General features: G+C 39.3%; 4 protein-coding genes across 5 annotated transcripts in view; 1 reads left to right on the top strand and 3 right to left on the bottom strand.

The window, feature by feature from the left end:
- The window catches only part of LOC134189712 (glutaredoxin domain-containing cysteine-rich protein 1-like), a 3,380-nt gene extending 469 nt beyond the window's left edge, over nucleotides 1-2,911 (bottom strand). The window contains exons 1-2 of the mRNA XM_062658072.1: nucleotides 2,612-2,911; nucleotides 1,495-1,737 (exon numbers count right to left, since the gene is read on the bottom strand). Coding sequence (XP_062514056.1) covers nucleotides 1,495-1,737; nucleotides 2,612-2,911 — 543 coding nt within the window. The remainder of the gene's footprint in view (nucleotides 1-1,494; nucleotides 1,738-2,611) is intronic.
- A 3-nt stretch (nucleotides 2,912-2,914) lies between these two features.
- LOC134189713 (ubiquitin-fold modifier 1) lies at nucleotides 2,915-6,655 on the bottom strand. Its single transcript, XM_062658073.1, has 6 exons — nucleotides 6,498-6,655; nucleotides 6,374-6,430; nucleotides 6,251-6,308; nucleotides 5,299-5,338; nucleotides 3,183-3,215; nucleotides 2,915-3,101 (listed from the first exon to the last, which is right to left on the bottom strand). The coding sequence occupies exons 1-6, from the start codon at nucleotides 6,509-6,511 to the stop codon at nucleotides 3,019-3,021; spliced, it is 285 nt and encodes a 94-aa protein (XP_062514057.1). The 5' UTR covers nucleotides 6,512-6,655; the 3' UTR covers nucleotides 2,915-3,018.
- A 2,945-nt stretch (nucleotides 6,656-9,600) lies between these two features.
- Nucleotides 9,601-16,146, top strand: LOC134189489 (ankyrin repeat domain-containing protein 36A-like). Its single transcript, XM_062657773.1, has 14 exons — nucleotides 9,601-9,826; nucleotides 10,693-10,995; nucleotides 11,051-11,085; nucleotides 11,148-11,204; nucleotides 11,268-11,363; nucleotides 11,433-11,510; nucleotides 11,588-12,169; nucleotides 12,226-12,282; nucleotides 12,353-12,686; nucleotides 13,595-13,848; nucleotides 13,920-14,008; nucleotides 14,340-14,607; nucleotides 15,082-15,195; nucleotides 15,845-16,146. The coding sequence occupies exons 1-14, from the start codon at nucleotides 9,787-9,789 to the stop codon at nucleotides 15,962-15,964; spliced, it is 2,427 nt and encodes an 808-aa protein (XP_062513757.1). The 5' UTR covers nucleotides 9,601-9,786; the 3' UTR covers nucleotides 15,965-16,146.
- Nucleotides 16,147-16,278: 132 nt separating this feature from the next.
- The window catches only part of LOC134189490 (protocadherin-11 Y-linked-like), a 3,862-nt gene continuing 140 nt past the window's right edge, over nucleotides 16,279-20,000 (bottom strand). The window contains exons 1-5 of one of the 2 annotated variants that reach the window (XM_062657775.1): nucleotides 19,990-20,000; nucleotides 19,387-19,480; nucleotides 17,461-19,151; nucleotides 16,859-16,951; nucleotides 16,279-16,419 (exon numbers count right to left, since the gene is read on the bottom strand). The exon at nucleotides 19,990-20,000 is cut by the window's right edge and continues 140 nt beyond it. In XM_062657775.1, the coding sequence (XP_062513759.1) occupies nucleotides 16,379-16,419; nucleotides 16,859-16,951; nucleotides 17,461-19,151; nucleotides 19,387-19,480; nucleotides 19,990-20,000 (1,930 nt within the window). In that variant the 3' untranslated portion in view covers nucleotides 16,279-16,378. The other variant, XM_062657774.1, reaches the window with a different exon arrangement.

The following is a 20,000-nucleotide window of genomic DNA, read 5'->3' as shown; positions in this document are numbered from 1 at the left end:
GTGGAGCAAACTGTTAACACATTAGTGAGTGTTCCTTAGTCGTGAACACTCAAATCATAAGAATGGATGAAAACATGCAAACACATAAATAAACTAATTACCCAAGGCCTGGATTTCCGGGCTAAGGGTATAGTAATCGTTTGATGACCGACCGTATTTATACTCGATTAGTGCAGATGCAAATGAAGATATTGCGACCAATAGAGGAGAAGTGGTGTCATCACCGAACAATAGATGAACGTGATGTCATCATGAGGCTCCACCTCTCTTTGTTTGCTAGCTGCTACTAGGCAACAACCAAACGTCTAGCTAGAGAAGCTGCACAAACAACGAGACGCCTATAAAAGCTGCACAAAGAACGAGACTTTTACATTCTTGTAAGCTAAAAAGTTCAGCGGTGAGCTGCTTGTTTTGCTCTACATTTGTAACATATGTTTCCCACCAACAAACAGAACAATGATCACGCCCCTTACTTCGTGTCAGGCGAAGATGGCCAGCCGGCCTATACCTAGCGTCAAGGCTCTCTGACTTGTAACATTTGGCTTGTTCCAGCACTTCAAAACGACCTGATCTACAGTTGAAACGTGCATGTTTTCCCCCATTACGACAACAACCAGACGTCTAGTGAAGCTGCACAAACAACCAGACGTCTAGATTGTTGTGAGCTGGAAAGTCGGTGGCGAGCTGTTTCTTTTGTTGTACATGAGGGTTTAGCACTTAGAAACAACACCTAATCTAGCTACATTTGTAACCTTCATGTTTTCCCACATCTAATTTTGTTTTGGCTCTGGGGTTACTGACAACCAGACGCCTAGAGAAGTTGCACAAACAACTAGACGTTTAGAGAGCAAAGGTTGTAACATTATGCTTGTTCCATCAATGGTGTCATCTTCTGAAAGCTCATAACATTGTAGGTGCATGAAATCGTGTTTTGTTCACTGAAAATCAGTGCTGCTTCTTTTGTACCTATCTAGCTGAAAGTTGGTTTTCGTATGTGCTCTAGACTTTCGCTGTATGTGGCGGTTGGTGTTGTTTAGACCATTCTGACATAGCCGAGGGTTTGCACTTCTAGTGCTTCTTCATTAATAATGCAATAAATAAATAAAATAAAATAATATACTTTAATTAATAATTAATAAATTAATTAACAATGTAATTACTAAAATAAATTAAATAATAAATTAAATAATAAAGTAAATAATAAATAAATAATTAAATAACTATATTTACTACCATAAAATAATAATTAATTAATTAACATTATTAAATAAATAATCAATTAACATTATTACTAAAATGATAAATTAAAAATAAAATACATATATACATACATAATAAAACAAAAATAAAAAATAATTTTAAATCATAAATAATTAAAAGAAATAAATAATTAAATAATAAATAAATAACATTAATTAAACACAATAATCAAATTTAATAAAAACTAAGTACGGTAATAACAATATTAATTAATATCAATTCTGACTAACTTACCCCAATGTGATGTCCATTGATGAAAACCTGTGGAACGGTGACCGTGTCATCATCCAGTCTCTCCTTCAGTTCCTTGTGATACTCTTCATGTAGCATAATATCCTTCTGTTGTATCATCACACAGTGACCTCTCAACATCAAGTTAACAGCCCGACACTCTTTGTATGTGTCTCGAATAGCAGACAGACTCGTTGTATACACCACAATTTTCCCACCTCGGCCATCAGCATCAGGGCTTTCCTCCTATACACAACACAACCATAAAACAAATAATAAAGACTTTAACTTAAAGTACACATGAAGTAATGGAAGTTTGCAGAGGAATTTTGTCACAGAATCAGTGTGTGTAGTAACCCATTTACCAACCAGTGACAGCGAAAAAGCACTGGAAGAAAACCTGACTCGTGCATGTTAATTAAATTTATGTTTAATCTATATATTAAATTTATGTTACTAATTAATATTAATTTGTAATGTAAGTGCGCATGCGCACATCGACCACCCTGTCGCATGTTTACTATGCAGCGTAAACAAATTAGGAAATCGGTTGGCATGGAACTGCACCCTTCACCAAAAACAACATACAGGGCGCTGTACAGAGGCGCAACAACCGAAACAAACTTCAAATAGACAAGCTGAAAGTCAGTCAGGGAGACTGTCTTGTCAAAGACGAAGCTGGTCAACAAGAACCGACAAGAACAAAACGTATCTAATCAAGCGATTGGGTACTAGGGGGGAAACGGTTGACGCTAAACGCGGGCAATTAATGAGATTCCGGCTGTGAAGTAACAACAATACAACCGCCCTAGACACGCCACGTTTAGTCAAACAAACAACACTGTATTATGTTTCGCACTCGAACTCGTCTCTCACGTCACTCACAGCCTTCAGACACATAAAGCGTCAAGCGGCGCGAAAGCGACGAGTGCAACTATAAAGCGGAGGGATGACTGAATCCTGACTGAATCCTGACTGAATCCTGACTGAGTCGAATTTGTCCGACTTCATTCACTCACAGACTGACAAAGCGGCGAGAATCATGCAGGCAGTAACGCGGAACGATGACTGAATCCTGACTGAGTCGGACTTGTCCGATTTCATTCACACAGTCTCTCACCTCTAGAAGTCGCATTAGACGCGCGCTCTGCTCCGATCGCTCGCGATCCTCATTCATCTTGCGTATGCCAGCAACTGTGTTGGCCACCTTGCTCTCCATGCCTCTCACCGTGCCGCGTTTGCTCGTAATTGCCTTTCCCGGCTGGTGCACCTTCATGTAGCCGGGCAACTCGGCGACAAAATCGTCCTCCTCCTCCTCGTCGTACTCGTCGAGATCGACGGGAGCATCCTCGACGTGGATACAGATCGTTTCAGCTGCTGCCATGCTCTTCTCTACACTGCAGTGTATGAATGTAAACATCCGGGACAATGACACCGGGTGTAAAGTGGTGGTGATGACGTTATTAGAACTATTACGTCATTGCCGGTTTGTCAATATCTCATTTGCGTATTTGCTACTCAAAATAGCTAATGATGACTATGACTACAGTTTCCAACTCTGTCGCGAGGTATTAGACGCAGTTCTGAGCCGTGTTTGAGAAAGACGTTGCCTAGAGATGCAAACACAAACACACATTCATGCATTGATAACATGGTTGTTGCTTGCAGCTTAGCTCAACAATTCAAGTTACCTGCACTCTGAGCTGGATTGATGCCTATACCATCTAAAAACAGCAAAAACGAGTCAAATTTAGCATTAAATGAGATGCAATCTGCACAGTTTTATGTTTGTTTGCCTCTCTCCCTCTAAGTTAGGGCACAATTGACCCAAATAATCCAATACCTCAACAAGTGATAGGAATACTGCAACTACTGTTCATCTGTTCATTTGTGTCTTTAGTAGTTTAAATGATACAAAGATTTGGTATCATTCAAGCAACACAAAATGGCAAACAACCATCCTAAATTTCCTGTTAACTAGACAAGCCTATTGTGTGATTGTGGTTAGAATACAAGTAATTTGATCAAACCCAGGGCTTCTTTGTTTACAAACAGCTGGAGGTCAAGGTTTGTACCATGTGCACCCATACATCTTCCCATCCATCACCACAAAAAAACAGAACAGTCACATAAAAACACAACAATCCCCTGTAGAGCTGCACCCCCACTTATCAACAGGAAACAATAATTAGCAAAACCCAAAGCTGTCACAAAATAAAGTAGAAAAGCCACAGTCAATCAAGCAGATAGATGGTTATTACTGAAGACAAACATGATCATGTTCTACAAGGCACTCAAAAGGCTACCCTAATTGCTCTCACTCAAATGCACCAAAAATATCATTCTGTGTAAACCACAACTTCAGGGCTTACTTATTAAAGCTGCCAGCAAGTCTTACTTTAGATGCTCTTTATAGTACCAGATACTCTAGAGAAAGTCACGTGACGTGGCATTGCCCCTCTAATATTCGCCAGGAAAATCAATGTAAGTGTGGGTGGCCCATCCAAGGTGGTGCTGTCACCATTGAATCAGTTGTGGTGGGTCCATTGCTGTGAAAAAACTTTCTGTTGACCACATCCATGTGCATACCAATAAAAGCAAATGTTTATTAGAGAAAGTAGAATAACAATGACTGATCACCACATGATGTTGTGTGTTAGTCATTAGATGTTTGCGGTTTCTATAAAAGGTAGAGGAAATAGTGTTGCATACTTGGAGTAGTGGCATTTGAGTGTGATAACAAGGTGGGTTATTTTTTATTTAATTGGTTGGTTGGTAATGGTAGATATCAATGAGATTGGCAAGTACATCATAAACAGAGAACTAATGAGTTACAAACTCAAACAGAAAAACCACAAGCAGAAAACAAAGTAACAATAAACAAACACACTAACAATCATATACACAACCAAACAGATAAACAAACAATCAGACAAACAGATAAACAGACAGACAAACAGATAAACAAACAATCAGACAAACAGATAGACAAACAAACTGATAAACAGATAAACAAACAATCAGACAAACAGATAAACAGACAGACAAACTGATAAACAGATACACAAACAATCAGACAAACAGATAAACAGACAGACAAACAGATAGACAAACAAACTGATAAACAAACAATCAGACAAACACATAAACAGATAGACAAACAGGCTGACAAACAGATACACAAACATACAAATATATAAACAAATAGTTTGATAAACACGTGGACAAACAAACATATAAACAGACATATAAACAACCGGACAAACAAATAAACAGAAAGACAAACAGATAAACAAGCAACCTGACAAACAAGTAGACAGACAAACAGGTAGACAAGCAAACAGACAGCCAAACAAGTAAACAAACAAACAGACAGCCAAACAAATAAACAAACAAACAGACAGCCAAACAAATAAACAAACAAACAGACAGCCAAACAAATAAACAAACAGACAGCCAAACAAATAAACAAACAAACAGACAACCAAACAAATAAACAAACAAACAGACAGCCAAACAAATAAACAAACAGACAGCTAAACAAATAAACAAACAAACAGACAGCCAAACAAATAAACAAACAGACAGCCAAACAAATAAACAAACAAACAGACAGCCAAACAAATAAACAAACAAACAGACAGCCAAACAAATAAACAAACAGACAGCCGAACAAATAAACAAACAAACAGACAGCCAAACAAATAAACAAACAAACAGACAGCCAAACAAATAAAACAGTCGAACCACACAAATCCATAAAATCTCAGTCCAAACCCTAATACACTGCCACACCAATCAACTTACCATTTGTTATAATAGCACTCGTTGCAGACGGAACTTTGAACTACAAAAGAGTAAAAAACAATAAAAGCCAACAAATCACCAAACACCTAAAACACCCAAACCAACACATAATAGACTCAACCCAGTCTCACTCCACCCGGATTGTCAATCCTCAGCAGAGTGTCGCTGGGTCGCTCCAATGACGGTTAACCATCTGGGAATGATGACGATGGAGTGAGACTGAGTCTAGTCTAACACATTACTGCACACATTCCGATATCTTATCATGTCAACAATTACAATTTTTTCTCATAGTCATAACACACTTGCTACAACAGAATTTTTAATCTTATTTTCTCAGTAAAACAATGCAAACTTTTAAGTGTGCCTTAGCTTATTGACATCAATGCCACCTTGCTACAGTGTCAACAAAATTAACTAGTAAATGAAGCTGTGTTTACACCGTTGCTTCAGAGCTGCGAGCGTGTGTGTGTGTGTTTGTCACTGTGTGTGTGTGTGTGTGTGTGTGTGTGTGTGGTGTGTGTGTGTGTGTGTGTGTGTGTGTGTGTGTGTGTGTGTGTGTGTGTGTGTGTACATCTGTGTGTGTGTCCATCTGTGTGTGTGTGTGTGTGTGTGTGTGTGTGTGTGTGTGTGTGTGTGTGTGTGTGTGTGGTGTGTGTGTGTGTGTGTGTGTGTGTGTGTGTGTGTGTGTGTGTGTGTGTGTGTGTGTGTGTGTGTGTGTGTGTGTTAGTGCAATACAAACTTTTAAGTATGCCTTAGCTTATTGACATCAATGCCACCTTGCTAGAGTGCCAACAAAATTAATTAATTATATTGCTGCAATAAAATTATTAAAAATATCTACAATACTAGTTGATAACAGTGTACTGCAAACAATCATATAATCCGTTTCCATAGCAACACATGACGTCATACCAGTCTGACGTCATCACACGTAATTTCATCAACCAACCTCTTCTGCTGCAAACTTAAGAACGGCGGTAAACGGAGTATTTTCCGGTACGCTCAGTCTGTCGATGAGCAAACGAGATGACAGCAAATCGACCAAGCAACAGAGTGAAAGTCCCGTACGTACACTTTGTAGGGCAACTTGGGATCAGATGTCAAGGTTATCTTGAAGGAGACCTTAGATCTGAATCAGACACACAAACATCTCGTCAACAGCGAGCTTGAAAGACGATGATTGACAACTAAATTACCCGGACGCCATCATAAAGTATTGAATTCAATAGGTCGACTTAATTGATATGTACTGTACAATTTTTTTCTGTAAGTTGTGTATTGTACATGTAGACAAATTTGAGCACACCCGTATGTATCAATACACAAGTAAATATAATTTTTTGACGTCAACCTAAAAAACATGACGTCACATACAGTTAACGCGCGTTATAATACCAAACAAATTAGTGCGATCGGTTGTTCGGCAACAGGGTGAGTTTAACAACAGTAAGTGTAACAATATATTGACAAAATCTTAACATCAGTACATGTATACCTACTGTACTTATAACCATAGCAATTGGCCTCTGCAGTCCAACCCTATTTACAGATACAATACACACACACACACACACACACACACACACACACACACACACACACACACACACACACACACACACACACACACGCACACACACACACACACACACACACACACACACACACATGTATATGATAACATGTTAAAAAGTAAAAATATAAACCACAAGTACACACTTTAGTGTGCATCTATAAAATCATTCAGTCTGCTGTATTACTCTTCAATCCTTTCCTCACTGCTCCACCTACTTTAGCTTTATCACAAGCAGACAACAACTGACCAACTGTAAAATGTCTGTTTTCAATTTGTCCAAGCTGACAAAACAAGTTCACTTTTATTTCAATGTGTACTGTGGTCGTCTACATTCAGTCATGACTGCACGTGAGACTCCAAGGTGTATACCAATTTCATGCCAATGTTCTGAAATATTTATGGCTGCTTTCTTTATGATGAGTGGAGTGACCATGTCAGAGTCAGCTGGACTTGTCTCACCACGTGCAGCTGTCTCTTTAGATTTTCTAATCCAGATGCTGCATCAGGTGACATGAAATCACTCAAATGCCGTTGTGGATCAGATGGAATGTGAGCAACCAGTAAAGCATCATACAATTCACATACCTTCAGTTCATTCTTTCTAGACTCTTGCCACTCAGGCAATATACGAGATGCTGCTGCAGGGGTAAAACTAGGGTCAGAATTCCTTCATACAGCTCTGACACTGTGGACTGGTCAGTACCAACAATACTTGTTACAGAATGCTTCCAACCTGGTTGAGGTAGATTGGTAACTCAAGTCACCTTTCTTCTGTCAGGCCGTGCTCTACACACACTTTCATTACATAAGAGACATCTGTAATGGGAACAGACGTGTGAGGTTGTGGTATAATCAACTTATCTTCTACAGTCACCCATGATGATGGCAAGTCTGTGTGCAGTAAAGGCAGTAAACGTTCATCTACACACAATTCTCTTAAACAATCATTTAGACTGACCACTCCTTCGTGTGTGGCTGCACTTATTACTATTGCCTTTTCTTCAACAGTTATTCGTTGGGATTCAAAGAATTGAAGACGTTTTGACACGAATTTGCTTTCACCACAATCACTAACTGCAATGCTCGCTGCCATTCTCTTGATCTGAACTCGTCTCATGTCCAGGAATTGACGTAGATGAGTGTGTAGATGTTCATTCCACTTTCTAATCATTTCTCTTTACTGACCACAATAGCAACTGAGCTCTGCTGTTTCTCTCATACAAAACTTGCAGGAAATCTCCAATATTGCAATGAAAACATTGTGCAGTGAACTGATACCGACTGATCAATGCCAACAAATTGTCACTAACCATCAGCTGGTTGGATAGCATGCATACCTTATGACCAACACAGTCGATGACTTTGCATTCTATTTTATCATCCAGCTTCATCACTTTTCCTTGCACACCTATAGTTCTCTCATCGGGTTCTGCCAGAAATGGATTACCACTCTCCAGTGCTTCAACGAGGCTTGTTCTTCCTGCCTTTGTAATTCCCATCACTAGAATCTTTATTCTGCCACGTCATACTCCATCATCCCTAAATTAATGTGAGACCTGCTAATGTAAATGTGTAGAGATTTCTGTTGTATGACAAATCCAGCTTTTCTAAATCATTCAAGACTGTTAACCTCCTATCGTCTCTGTGTTGTTATATTCGAAAGACTGCAGATTGTTGAATGACAAATCCAATCTCCACAGTTTCACATTGTTGCAGATCACATAGTCGCTTGTATCAAACCACATCTCACCATTTCCACTACTACAAGAGTACTGGGCAGTTGACATGACATTAGCTCATCAAACAGCAATGGCATTGAGTGTTACCCTCCACACAGAAAACTTTCAGACATGCAAGATCATAAACAGTAGGGACCTCGTGCAGACCAACACCTCCTGATGGTTCGTCCTCATCCACATACAAACTTGCAATCAAATATATCTCTTCCAGTTCCCTCAGTTTGGCAATCGTTTTGGGTCTAGAGTGTATGTTGTCTGTACGAACTCTCAATACCTTCAGTTTCCTCATCACACAAATTTGTTCTGGAAATCCAGACAAGAGCGCATATTCGAGATCTAATTCTAGCTTGTTTTTCCGGTTGACCTTCGCTGTAAACGTTTCCCGCTCTCCGGTACGCATACTGACGGTTTCAACTGCGGACGCCATGTTGTATAATATCACGTGACTCGTTAATTAAGTCACGTGTTAAGAATGTGTGACGTCAGGTATAAACTAAATAGTTCTAGTGGTGCTTGTTTAGTTAGTAAAACAAAAGTAGATTAGTGTAAATATATAACAATATGACGTAACAATATGTAGTCGCTAATAACAATAAAACAAATCTAATAGTTTTTAATATTTTAAATTTTAAGTCACGTGACTTAATATATGTACAGGGTAGTGCAACCATCTGATGTCGATATAACAAAGAAGAAAAAACAAAAAGTGTTGTTTAGTAATATCATAATGTGTAGCGTGAAATTGTTTCTAACGCTTACACGTGTTATTAATATTAAAATTAATTAACACAATTTTTTTTCAAAGTTCACACACTCATCTCATGTACTTCACAGTTCTATTACTAAATACAAAATATTACGTTTACAAATTATTTAATTATGAACATAACAAAACTCAATGAATACCCGTATAAAGTGACTTTAATACCCGGATATGAGTAGACACAAATCGTTTATTTCAACATGTGGGCGTGGTTTCACAGATTAGATTTGAATTTACTTCCTCTTGTCGCTACGGGCATCGCCACCTCTGTCTACCTCATCCTACAACCATAACTCGCTTTTCCAAAGACTTTCGATCAACTGGCGAGCGTCGTGCAGTGAGATTTCAAGCGGAATCGTCGCATTACGGTCGATCGCGACGCGAAACGTCACGCAGGACGCACGGGAATGGGTCGGAAAAAGAAGATAGGCGAGAAAAACGGCACGTGTGAGTGAATGTTTCGAGTTGGCGCTCTTTTCTCTTTCATTCGGCGTTTTCCGCTTGCGCGATCGTTGCGAAACGGCGCGCATTTGTCGTGTCTTGGTCTACCCTTTTCCGTTGATCTAATCGTGTGTTGTTCGAGCGCTGCACGTTTGGGCTTCTTGGGTGTCGATGCTGTCGCCGTGTCTGGTTGGTCACGTGACCGACGGGAGTGTGGCGTGTGGCGTGCGGTGTGTTGGTTGTGGATCGGTTGGTGTGGTTGGTGGTTGGGTGTGGGGTTGTGTGTGTGTATGAGGTGGACGCGTTGAATGGACGAGCTGTGAAGGAGTTGGAGGAAATCGTGTGTCACGTGCATGTGACATGTGGACATTCTTGGAATGTGTGACGTGACGTTTGTTGCCTCGGAATTCGGTGCTTTGCGTGTATTAGAATGCGCGTAATTTGGGATTCCGAGGGCAATACGGAATGAATGTATACTACAAATATATAATAAATTAACATATGATTCATATATAGTAATTGATATAAATTGATATAAATTATATTTCATTATATAAAATAGATTAACATATGATTATATATAATAATTGATATAAATTATATTTTATTATATAAAATAGATTAACATATGATTATATATAATAATTGATATAAATTATATTTTAGTATATAAAATATATTAGCATATGATTTATATATAATAATTGATATAAATTATATTTTATTATATACAATAGAGTAACATAAATGTATACTACATACTTAATACATTAATTTGTATATAATAAATTATTTATTGACTCAATAATTTTAATTAATTAAACTGGACTGGTCAGTATGCTTAAGTTTAATTATTTTATTGTTTATATTAGCCACCGAGGCCCAGCACATGCCTACCAACAGCCGATCTCCCACACCAGAGGTAGAGGGACAGGATGGCCATTCGAGTGAGAAACGACTATCTGAATCTTCAGAGAAGAGAAAGAAACAGAACTGGTTGAAGCGGATCTTCAGCAAAGGATCAAGGTCGAGTGATGCAATGAGGCGCTCTGTGTCGACACCCGAAGGAGTGATGTCACCAACAAAGAGTGAAGAAGATTCCATAATCAGCAGTGAACGATCAGAAACCGCGTCGCCATTGTCAGCGTTTAGAGAAGACGACGACGAACCCGAAGGTAGTCTTGTACGATCGAATGTGAAGAGGTAATTCTATGCATTGCTGTTTGTTAGAGGAAGAAGTAACGAAGAAACACGCGACCAGACACGTGATTGATTAACTCAATTAATTAATGAATTATTTAATTAATTAAAATAAGTTTGTTTATAGACGTCATCGCCTGCTCTCTTTCGATTTAGAAAGAGACCCGTTACAGTTGAAGTCGGGGTTTGACTACAATTCTGATTGTAATTTAATGTATTGTTGTCATACATGTACGTGTTTGTATAGGATGATGTGTGGGCACAAGTGAAAGCAAAGCAAGATGCTATGTTCGTCGACAGCAGTCTTTTGAAAGTAGATCAAGGGGTTTTGTCATCAGCAAAGGTGATCATGTTGGATGAGTTAGTATTTACATATGGGGTTAGTTAATATTAATGTGTTTCATGTGGTTAGACTCCTCCCATTATTCGCAAGCATCCTGATGAAAATGTCGATGCATTGTCTTTGGAGGCCAAGGCTGGAGTGTTGAAAGTAAGAATATTATTCACACACACACACACACGTGCACACACACACACCATCCGTTAACATTTGTTGTTGTATTGCAGCGTCACAATGTGTCGGATGAAGAGTGGGCTCGTGTGCAAGCTGCTCAGCAATGGATGTTTGACAACACGACAGATCTAGAGAGCAACACAACCGACGAGAACAAACCATCATCAATCCCCATCAAGAAGTCAACAAGTGGAGCTCTCACTGCACTCGTCGAAGAAGCTCGACAACGACGACCATCACAGGAAGCCGTATCAAGTGCCGAACAAGTGAAGGCGGCACTTGCAAAGAAGGAAGAACAAACGATCACGAAAGTGATCAAGAAGACAGAGATGATGACATCAGAGATGACGTCAAATGATACGACTGAATTGGATTTGGAATCTCACGAGTTTTTCGCTGATAGTGAAAAGCGTGACGCGTTTGATGATGTTGAGAATCACGAATTCTTTGCTACGGATGTGGTTGGGAGGCAAGACGAAGCAGTGAGTCAACCAAGTGATGCAACCGATTCGAAGCTTAGTGCCGCATCAAATGTGAATGACGGGCAACCGTCTGGTAATCTACGGAGTGCTAAACCTCCAATTCATGGAGCATCGCAGGCGACACTACGGGACTTGGTCCGTCAAAAATCGTTGGTCAGTGATGTTTCCTTTCTCACGATTCTCACCATCACATGATTCTCTTATTGCAGAAGCTCCGAAGTGAACGAGAGAAGAAACGCTACACGATCGCGACTCCACAATTATTCGTAATTAATTAATTAATTAATATTTATATTAATATCAATTTTGTGTTTAAAATGTGGCATCTTGATGCAGGAAGGCGAGCATGCATTGTGGGAGAGCATACAGAACAAGCATCAGTCAATCCTCGGCGATCTCGGATCGAAACCGGTTTCTGATCGTTTGGATGGGCTGGAGGCCGACATCCGTGAAAGCTCACCCGAAGACACAACAAAGGACACAGAAGACTCAACAAAGGACACAGAAGACTCAACAAAGGACACAGAAGATTCACCAACTAATCAAGACCAGAAAGATGGTGCAAACCCGGTGGAAACCGGGCAACCGTCCAGCGTTCCTGGAATGCAAGACGAGAGCAGTGAAGTTACACAAGTGGAGATACACGTTGACACGACATACTTATCAGCAGGTAAACCGTCCATTGTTGGTAGACATGATGAATACATTGTGGAGGTCTGAAGAGACGATTAATGCACCACAGTGGTACAGTACAGTACAGTACAGTACAGTAGAATGCCGTTGTCTCTCCACAGTTGCTTGGTGCTTTACACCATCAAACAGCCGGCTAGGGTAACCTCCGTCATGTAGCTCGTTCTTATTCCTTTACATCGTCATAGGACTTTGACTCTTGAGCTAATGGGTGAGACAGTAGATTGAAAGAGATTACGTCGTGTGTTGTCATACTGTCATTTATGATGCCAATCTGCAGTCATTTATGTGTGGCTATCGAACAGGTTTAGTATAAGAGATGATCAGTATGACAATTTGAGGAAACTTTTGTATGGAGTGACGTTGTGTAGTTTGCAGTAGACATGAAGCATCTGATAAGAATTCTGTTGCTTGTCACCTGCAACTCATTTGTGATGTCATACAGTGAATACATTATTTTATAGTCTGAATTTATTTTTATTTTATTTTAATAATTTTAATTATTATTTTAATTATTATTTTATTTTTATTTATTGATCTAATTATTTTATTTTAATATTTATTATTACTATTTTAATTTTTAATTTTATAAATTTTATTTATTGATCTAATTATTTTGTTTTAATATTAATTATTATTTTATAGTTTTTATTTATTGATCTAATTATTTTATATTATTTTTATTTATTGATCTAATTAATTTATTTTAATATTTTTATTATTTGTAATTTGTTATTTTATAATTTTTATTTTACTTTAATATTTTAATTATTAGTTTTAACTTTATATTTTAATATTTATTTATATTATGTTGTTCAGTCACAGCATTCCTCATCCTAACACAGCAACATTCCTCTGTTAATTGATTTGCACATCTTCTATTTACAGACTTGTCTGCTGTGCCTGTTATTCAGCCAACTCTTGGTCTCTCTGTCGGCCACATGCGACGAAGTCTCTCACAGAAGAACCGACGTCGTCCACCATCAGTCCGCATACAAATACCCGAAGATCAGGATCTTTTCCGTATACCCGAGACACGAGCACGCTCAAGCAGCACTGGAGATGCTGACGAAGAAACAAAAGTGCAAGCAAAGGCTGCAGCCGAAACGAAGACCAAAGGCTTCCAAAGAGCTAAAACAGTTGTATGTACCATCGTCTGTCCAGTAACTCAGTTGACGTGTTTCATTTCAATTGTACTATTGTTTATTTACAGGCCATCAAAACAAAGAAATCCGACAAAGAGGAAAGCAAACACGAAGCTGTACGCACATCAGCAGAATCAACCAGCAAGCAACCATTCTGGTGTGATGTTAATATCAGCACTTGATTTTTATTAATATCAACACCTGATTTTAATATTACTATCAATACTTGATTCCATTAATATTAACATTTGATTGCCATTAATATGAACACTTAATTTTTATTAATATTAACATTTGATTGTCATTAATATCAAGACATGATTTTTATTGATATCAACACTTGATTTTCATAAATATTAACATTTTGTTTTCCTTAATATCAACTCATGATTTTTATTAATATCAACACTTGATTTTTATTAATATCAACATTTGATTGCCATTAATATATCACCACTTGATTCCAAACAGAAATAATTTTTGTTTAGGCTTCAAGAGCTTGAGCAAAAGAGAAAGAACAAACCGGAAGTAAGCGACAAGCCAAATCCGTTGTATAAGATCCCAAAGAGTCCGACAAGTCCAACCAGCGAAGTATCGACAGCATTGCTGGTCGCCGAGGCAGCAAAGAGAAAGACAGCACAAGAAAGTTTGGTATCGTTCAAACAGGGAAAACCGGCACCTCGACCACGCCCAAAATCAATGTTTGTGACGTCATCACAGACGATGAACGAGCCGATGCGGATTGGAAAGGCACAGGTATGGATAACAGATGAAACAAAGTCAAGCTGTTTAGCTGTCATTAACATTACATACTGACAATGGCTTATTGTAGGGTGATGAGAGTGAAAAACGTGTTTGATTAGTATTGGGCAAATATATTAGTGGATAGACTAATCTGCCAAATACAATTGATTTCAATAACTTTTAAACGTTTTTGCCACACAAATTTGTTTAGATGTGACAGACTGTTGGACACCTGAAATAGAGTGTTCGATGAATTTTATTAGTAATATCTGATGTGGGAATTGATAAAATCGCACCAAATATTTAATTAATTTAATGCGCATGCGCATAAATTTGCTTTTATGACACATTCAGCTGTAAAGATTTAAAAAATTGATAAAATTATTTTATTATGCGTGGGTGTGGCCATGTCTTTGAAATTGGGCAAGCAGTTTAGGTCATCCTGTGGTCTAGTGTACATGTCATTCAGTCTTCTCTCGTGTTTAGAAAAAATCAAAGAGTGGAAGTATGTTCAGTCCACTGCAAAGTCCACCTGAGAATGTGAGCAGTAAGACAAAACCTGAGTGGGTGACAAAGGCACAGAAAATGTCAAAACAAGAGGTGAGAAAGTACTGACTTATGTAGCTACTGTATCCGTCCATATTGTTTAATACAAGCCCCAGGGCTTGAATTAAATGGTGGAATGCGATAAACTTGTTTGTGTAGTAATAAAAGACCCAGGGCTTTTATTTAGACAGGGGCTTATGTTGTATGATTGACTGTGGGGCTTTTATTTGGACAGGGACTTTTGTTATATGCAGATATTGACTGTGGGGTTTTTATTTAGAAAGGGACTTTTATTTTATGAAGATATTTACACACACACACACACACACACACACACACACACACACACACACACACACACACACACACACACACACACACACACACACCACACCACACAACACAACACAACACATGCACACACACACACACACGCGTGCATGCACACACACACACACCCACATGCACACACACACACACACACACACACACACACACACACACACACACACACACACACACACACATACACACACACACACACTGTTTGGGTCCTCGATGGAAATGCTAGTCTTACGTCAACGATTCCCCAGAACTTTATCAAGTAAACTAAATTAATTAATTATTATATTTTATTTATTATCTATAGATACTAATGATGCCATTAGAACATACTAATAAATACATTTAATTATTTGTATAGAAAACAGACGACATCAAAGAATCCGGACAAACAAAGCTACAGACATCACCAACCAGTCCGACCTCAATACAAGACAGAATCAAGTCACTACGACAAGCATCTGGCACAGCAGCAACATAACTCCCTCCAAACACTCGCACACACACACACACACACTCGGGTAGGACGTCATGTAGTACCCGTGTGTGACATTATTTTACGTAGCAGCAGATAGCAGGAATTCTTGTTTGCTCTTTTGTACAGAATTTGTATTTATATAGAAAGTGACAGTCACTGGTCAATAGATGGATTGTTATCAATGAAGGTGGAGTTGCCATGGCAACAACTGAATGCCCAATTACGACTGTACAAGGAAATACATCAATATTGACATTGAAATCAGATTTTAAACCTGATTTAAAAATTGAGATAAATACAAATTTGTAGAGACCGATTGATAACGTTAGCTGACTGATTTGTGGATATGACGTTCTGGAAAGCAATACAACCTAAATGTACATACTTGATCTTTGTGGGGGTGGGGTCAATGGATGATCATAACAGCAGGAGACTGACGATACTGACAACTAAAAAGCCTAGAATGAAATGAGTAAATGACAACAGAGTTTTTGAAGAGGTGTGTGTGTGAGTGTGTGTGTGTGTGTGAGAGAGAGAGAGAGAGAGAGTGTGTGTGTGTGTGTGTGTCTGTCCGTGTGTGCATGCACTTGTATGTGTGTGTGCACTCACGTGTGTGTGTGTGTGTGTGTGTGTGTGTGTGTGTGTGTCCCCGTGTGAGTGTGAGTGTGTGTGTGCGTGTGTGTGTGTGTGTGTGTGTCCATGTGAGTGTGAGTGTGTATGTGTGTGTGTGTCCATGTGAGTGCATGTATGTGCGTGTGCATGCGTGTGTGTGTGTGTGTGTGTCCATGTGAGTGTGTGTGTGTCCATGTGAGTGTGTGTGTGTCCGTCCGTCCGTGTGCATGTGTGTGTGTGTGTGTGCACGCGCGTTTGTCAATCAGAAACCCTACTATGCCATACCTGTGCTGGCTATCAGATTGCATGAGTGGCTGCTTTCACCTTCTTTCTGTGTCGAAGATGCAGTTGCTGCAGCCTCTTTAGTCATAGCCATACCTGCACAAACAATAATTAATAAATTAATTAACATGAATGTTTAAAGTAATTGTAAACAATCAATAAAATTGACTTGTTAATATTAATATTAATTATTAATATATTGATCTTGACAAATTGACATAATAATTATGTATATTATTGAGAAAATTATATACAATTATGACAAAATAAAAAATCAGTAAACTGACTTGTTAATATTAATATTAATTATTAATATACATTGACAATCTTGACGAATGGACAACATTGCCAATATATAATAATATATTGACAATAATTAATTAATATTATTTTACTTGTTAATATTAATATTAATTATGACAAGTTGACAATGTTGTCAAAATATAATAATATATTGACAATAATTAATAAATACTATTTTACTTATTAATATTAATATTAATTAAGACAATATTTGTCAATATATAATAATATATAATAATATGTTGACAATAATATTATATAATAATATATTGGCAATAAATAATTAACAATCAAATACTGACTTCTCATTTGTGAAGTAGAACCAACAGACATGCCAAGTCTAGTGGTAGTAATCACTGGCAGGCTTGTTTCCTTGCCTTCAGTTGCCTCTAGAGTTGGAGCTACAGTCTGTGTGAGTGTACTAGGTGTATGAGTGCTACTCCAAGTGGTCGGACTGATAATCACATTAAACGTGATTGTCACACTGCTGTTTCTTCCATCCAAATCAAATGCAATCATTGATATGTTCTCTGATACTCCGACAGTCAAACTGCTGTTGATGAGAATAACATCTCCACTGGCTGAGTTAACCTGGAAGAAAGACGACGATTCACTTAGTGAATAGTGTATAACACCATACATGCCCCCATCTCCATCGGTTGCTCGAACTCGTGCAACGACCGAGCTAAGATGGGCCACACGAAGATCAATAGTCTCAACATATTGCGACTGAGAGAATATCGGAGAGAATTCATTGCTGTCTGTGATTGTCACATTGACTTGAATGTTGCTCTCACGAGACGTCGGCAAGCCTCCATCAGTAACATACACATTGAGGGTGTAAACCCTCGGACCCAACTCGTAGTCAAAGTCGCTTCGTGTGGTGAATATCTCACCAGTTTTGTTATCCACACGAAACGGCATCAATCCCGGTTTATTAATAAAATAAACCAAACGATTACGATCCACAGTGTCCATATCGGTCGCCTCCACTCGACCGACTCGATAACCCGTGGGCGTGTCCTCTGGTATCCACCAGACCAAATCGTCGTGATGAAATCGTGGATTGTGTTCGTTCACGTTTGCGATACTCACAACAACTGTGACATTCGACGAACGTGGAGGCATCCCGTTATCTCGAGCTTCCACACTGAACTCATAGACAAATCGTGTGACATTCTCGTAATTGAAATGTCGAGCCACTTTGATGTTACCATCCGATGTCACCACAAAGAGACCATCCGTCGTGCCCTCGACGAGCTCATACGTCACTCTCCTGTTCTCTCCACTGTCTTCATCAGTTGCAGTGAGAGAGTACAATGTCATACCAACGGGGGAATTCTCATTAGCAACAAGTTTGATATCCGACTGAGTAAATCGTGGCGTGTGATCATTCTCGTCTAGAATTGTGATGTTAACGAGTGCCGATCCGGTCCGAGGTGTATCTCCCATGTCGACCGCCTCGAGTACAAAACTATACAAACTCACATCCTCACGATCAAGCACCTTCCTGTTCATGATCAAAATCCCATCGCTCACATAAAAAATCGAGAATATCTGCTCCATACTTTGGTCCCTAAAGTTCACACTGAATTGACCATTTTGTGCAGCATCTTTGTCTGTGACCGAGATGGTCAACACTGTTGAGTCGATTGGCATGTTTTCGGGCACGGCTGTAGTGGCAGTTGTTGGAGAGAAGGTCGGGCTGTTGTCGTTGAGGTCGAGGATTGTGACTGTTATGAGAGTTGTGGCGCTTTGAGAAGGTTTTGATGTTGAATGGCCTTCGATTGTTAGTGTCCATGAGACTGAGCCGCCGCTGACTTTGTTTGGATCTGCTTGTTCGTAATCTAAGTTTGTCTGGGTGAATATGTCGGCTGTGGTGATTGGTATGGGTTGGGTTTTGTCTTGCTTGTTTCGTATGATTGCTGTTAGGGAGTTGATGTTGGTTGATAGAATCTGAATGTTGCATGGGCAACTGCTGCCGACTGGCCCACTGTGTGAGTAGAGTAAAGTGTTAGTGTGTGTGTGCGTGTGTGTGTGTGTGTGTGTGTGTGTGTGTGTGTGTGTGTGTGTGTGTGTGTGTGTGCGCGCGCGCGCGTGTGTGCGTGTGTCCGTGCGTGTGTGTGTGTGCGTGTGTGTATGTGTGTGTGTGCGCGCGCGCGTGTGTGGTGTATGTCCATGTGTTTGTCCATGTGTGTGTGTGAGTGCGTGAATGCGTGTGATCTTACGATATCTTCACTGTAGTAAGGTATAAACCAACCGCCATCGTCTCATTAAGAGTCTGACTATGCTCGGCCTTCTCAAACGTAATCTGCGTAGGAGCTGCACAAAAAACAAACCACGTTTCTTGTTGCCATGTCACCACAGTCTCCATCCACCATCTCACACACACACAACCCCATTCCATCACCACACAAACACGTGCACTCTTCCCAGAATCGCCTCACAAAGCGGCAAGATATCCACAATGTAGCAACCTCATTGGACGGTCAACTCCCATGGGAATGATTACGTTAATTACATTAATTAAATCGAATCATGCAATGAATGAGTGAACCTCTCAAAACAGCAAAAAAGCGGCTAAGAAATTTGATGCATCGCAAACAACATCAAGTGTGAGAAACTTTAGAGATGTGGGTGTGTGGTCCGAAATCATGAGTTTTAAGGTGTAACACGTTTTTAACCGATTGCAGCCTTTCCTCTTCCTACAGAAAGGCTGCAATCGAATGCAAGTGCTGCAGTTGCTGCAAAATGCAGTTAAACGTGTTACAGATGCGTGTACAGACAGACCAGCATCGAGACTGGAATTCCTGTTGCACAGCTAGTCTCACCTTGTGCTGAT

The sequence above is a fragment of the Corticium candelabrum genome, chromosome 14, assembly GCF_963422355.1.
Source record: "Corticium candelabrum chromosome 14, ooCorCand1.1, whole genome shotgun sequence".
NCBI classification, from domain to species: Eukaryota; Metazoa; Porifera; class Homoscleromorpha; order Homosclerophorida; family Plakinidae; genus Corticium; species Corticium candelabrum.
The sequence above is the reverse complement of the archived record's forward strand: the minus strand, read 5'-3'. Positions and strand labels throughout refer to the sequence as shown.

Bases quoted from the DNA above. Each gene is read 5' to 3' on its own strand.
- LOC134189713 (XM_062658073.1), bottom strand. The intron at 5,339-6,250 runs GTTGGTTGATGA...ACTCTTTTGTAG, and splicing joins TTAAGTTTGCAGCAGAAGAG to TTCAAAGTTCCGTCTGCAAC. The intron at 3,216-5,298 runs GTAAGTTGATTG...TGCTGTTTTTAG, and splicing joins GAGTGCTATTATAACAAATG to ATGGTATAGGCATCAATCCA.
- LOC134189489 (XM_062657773.1), top strand. From the start codon at position 9,787: ATGGGTCGGAAAAAGAAGATAGGCGAGAAAAACGGCACGT. The intron at 12,283-12,352 runs GTAATTAATTAA...ATCTTGATGCAG, and splicing joins TCGCGACTCCACAATTATTC to GAAGGCGAGCATGCATTGTG. The intron at 13,849-13,919 runs GTATGTACCATC...GTTTATTTACAG, and splicing joins TCCAAAGAGCTAAAACAGTT to GCCATCAAAACAAAGAAATC.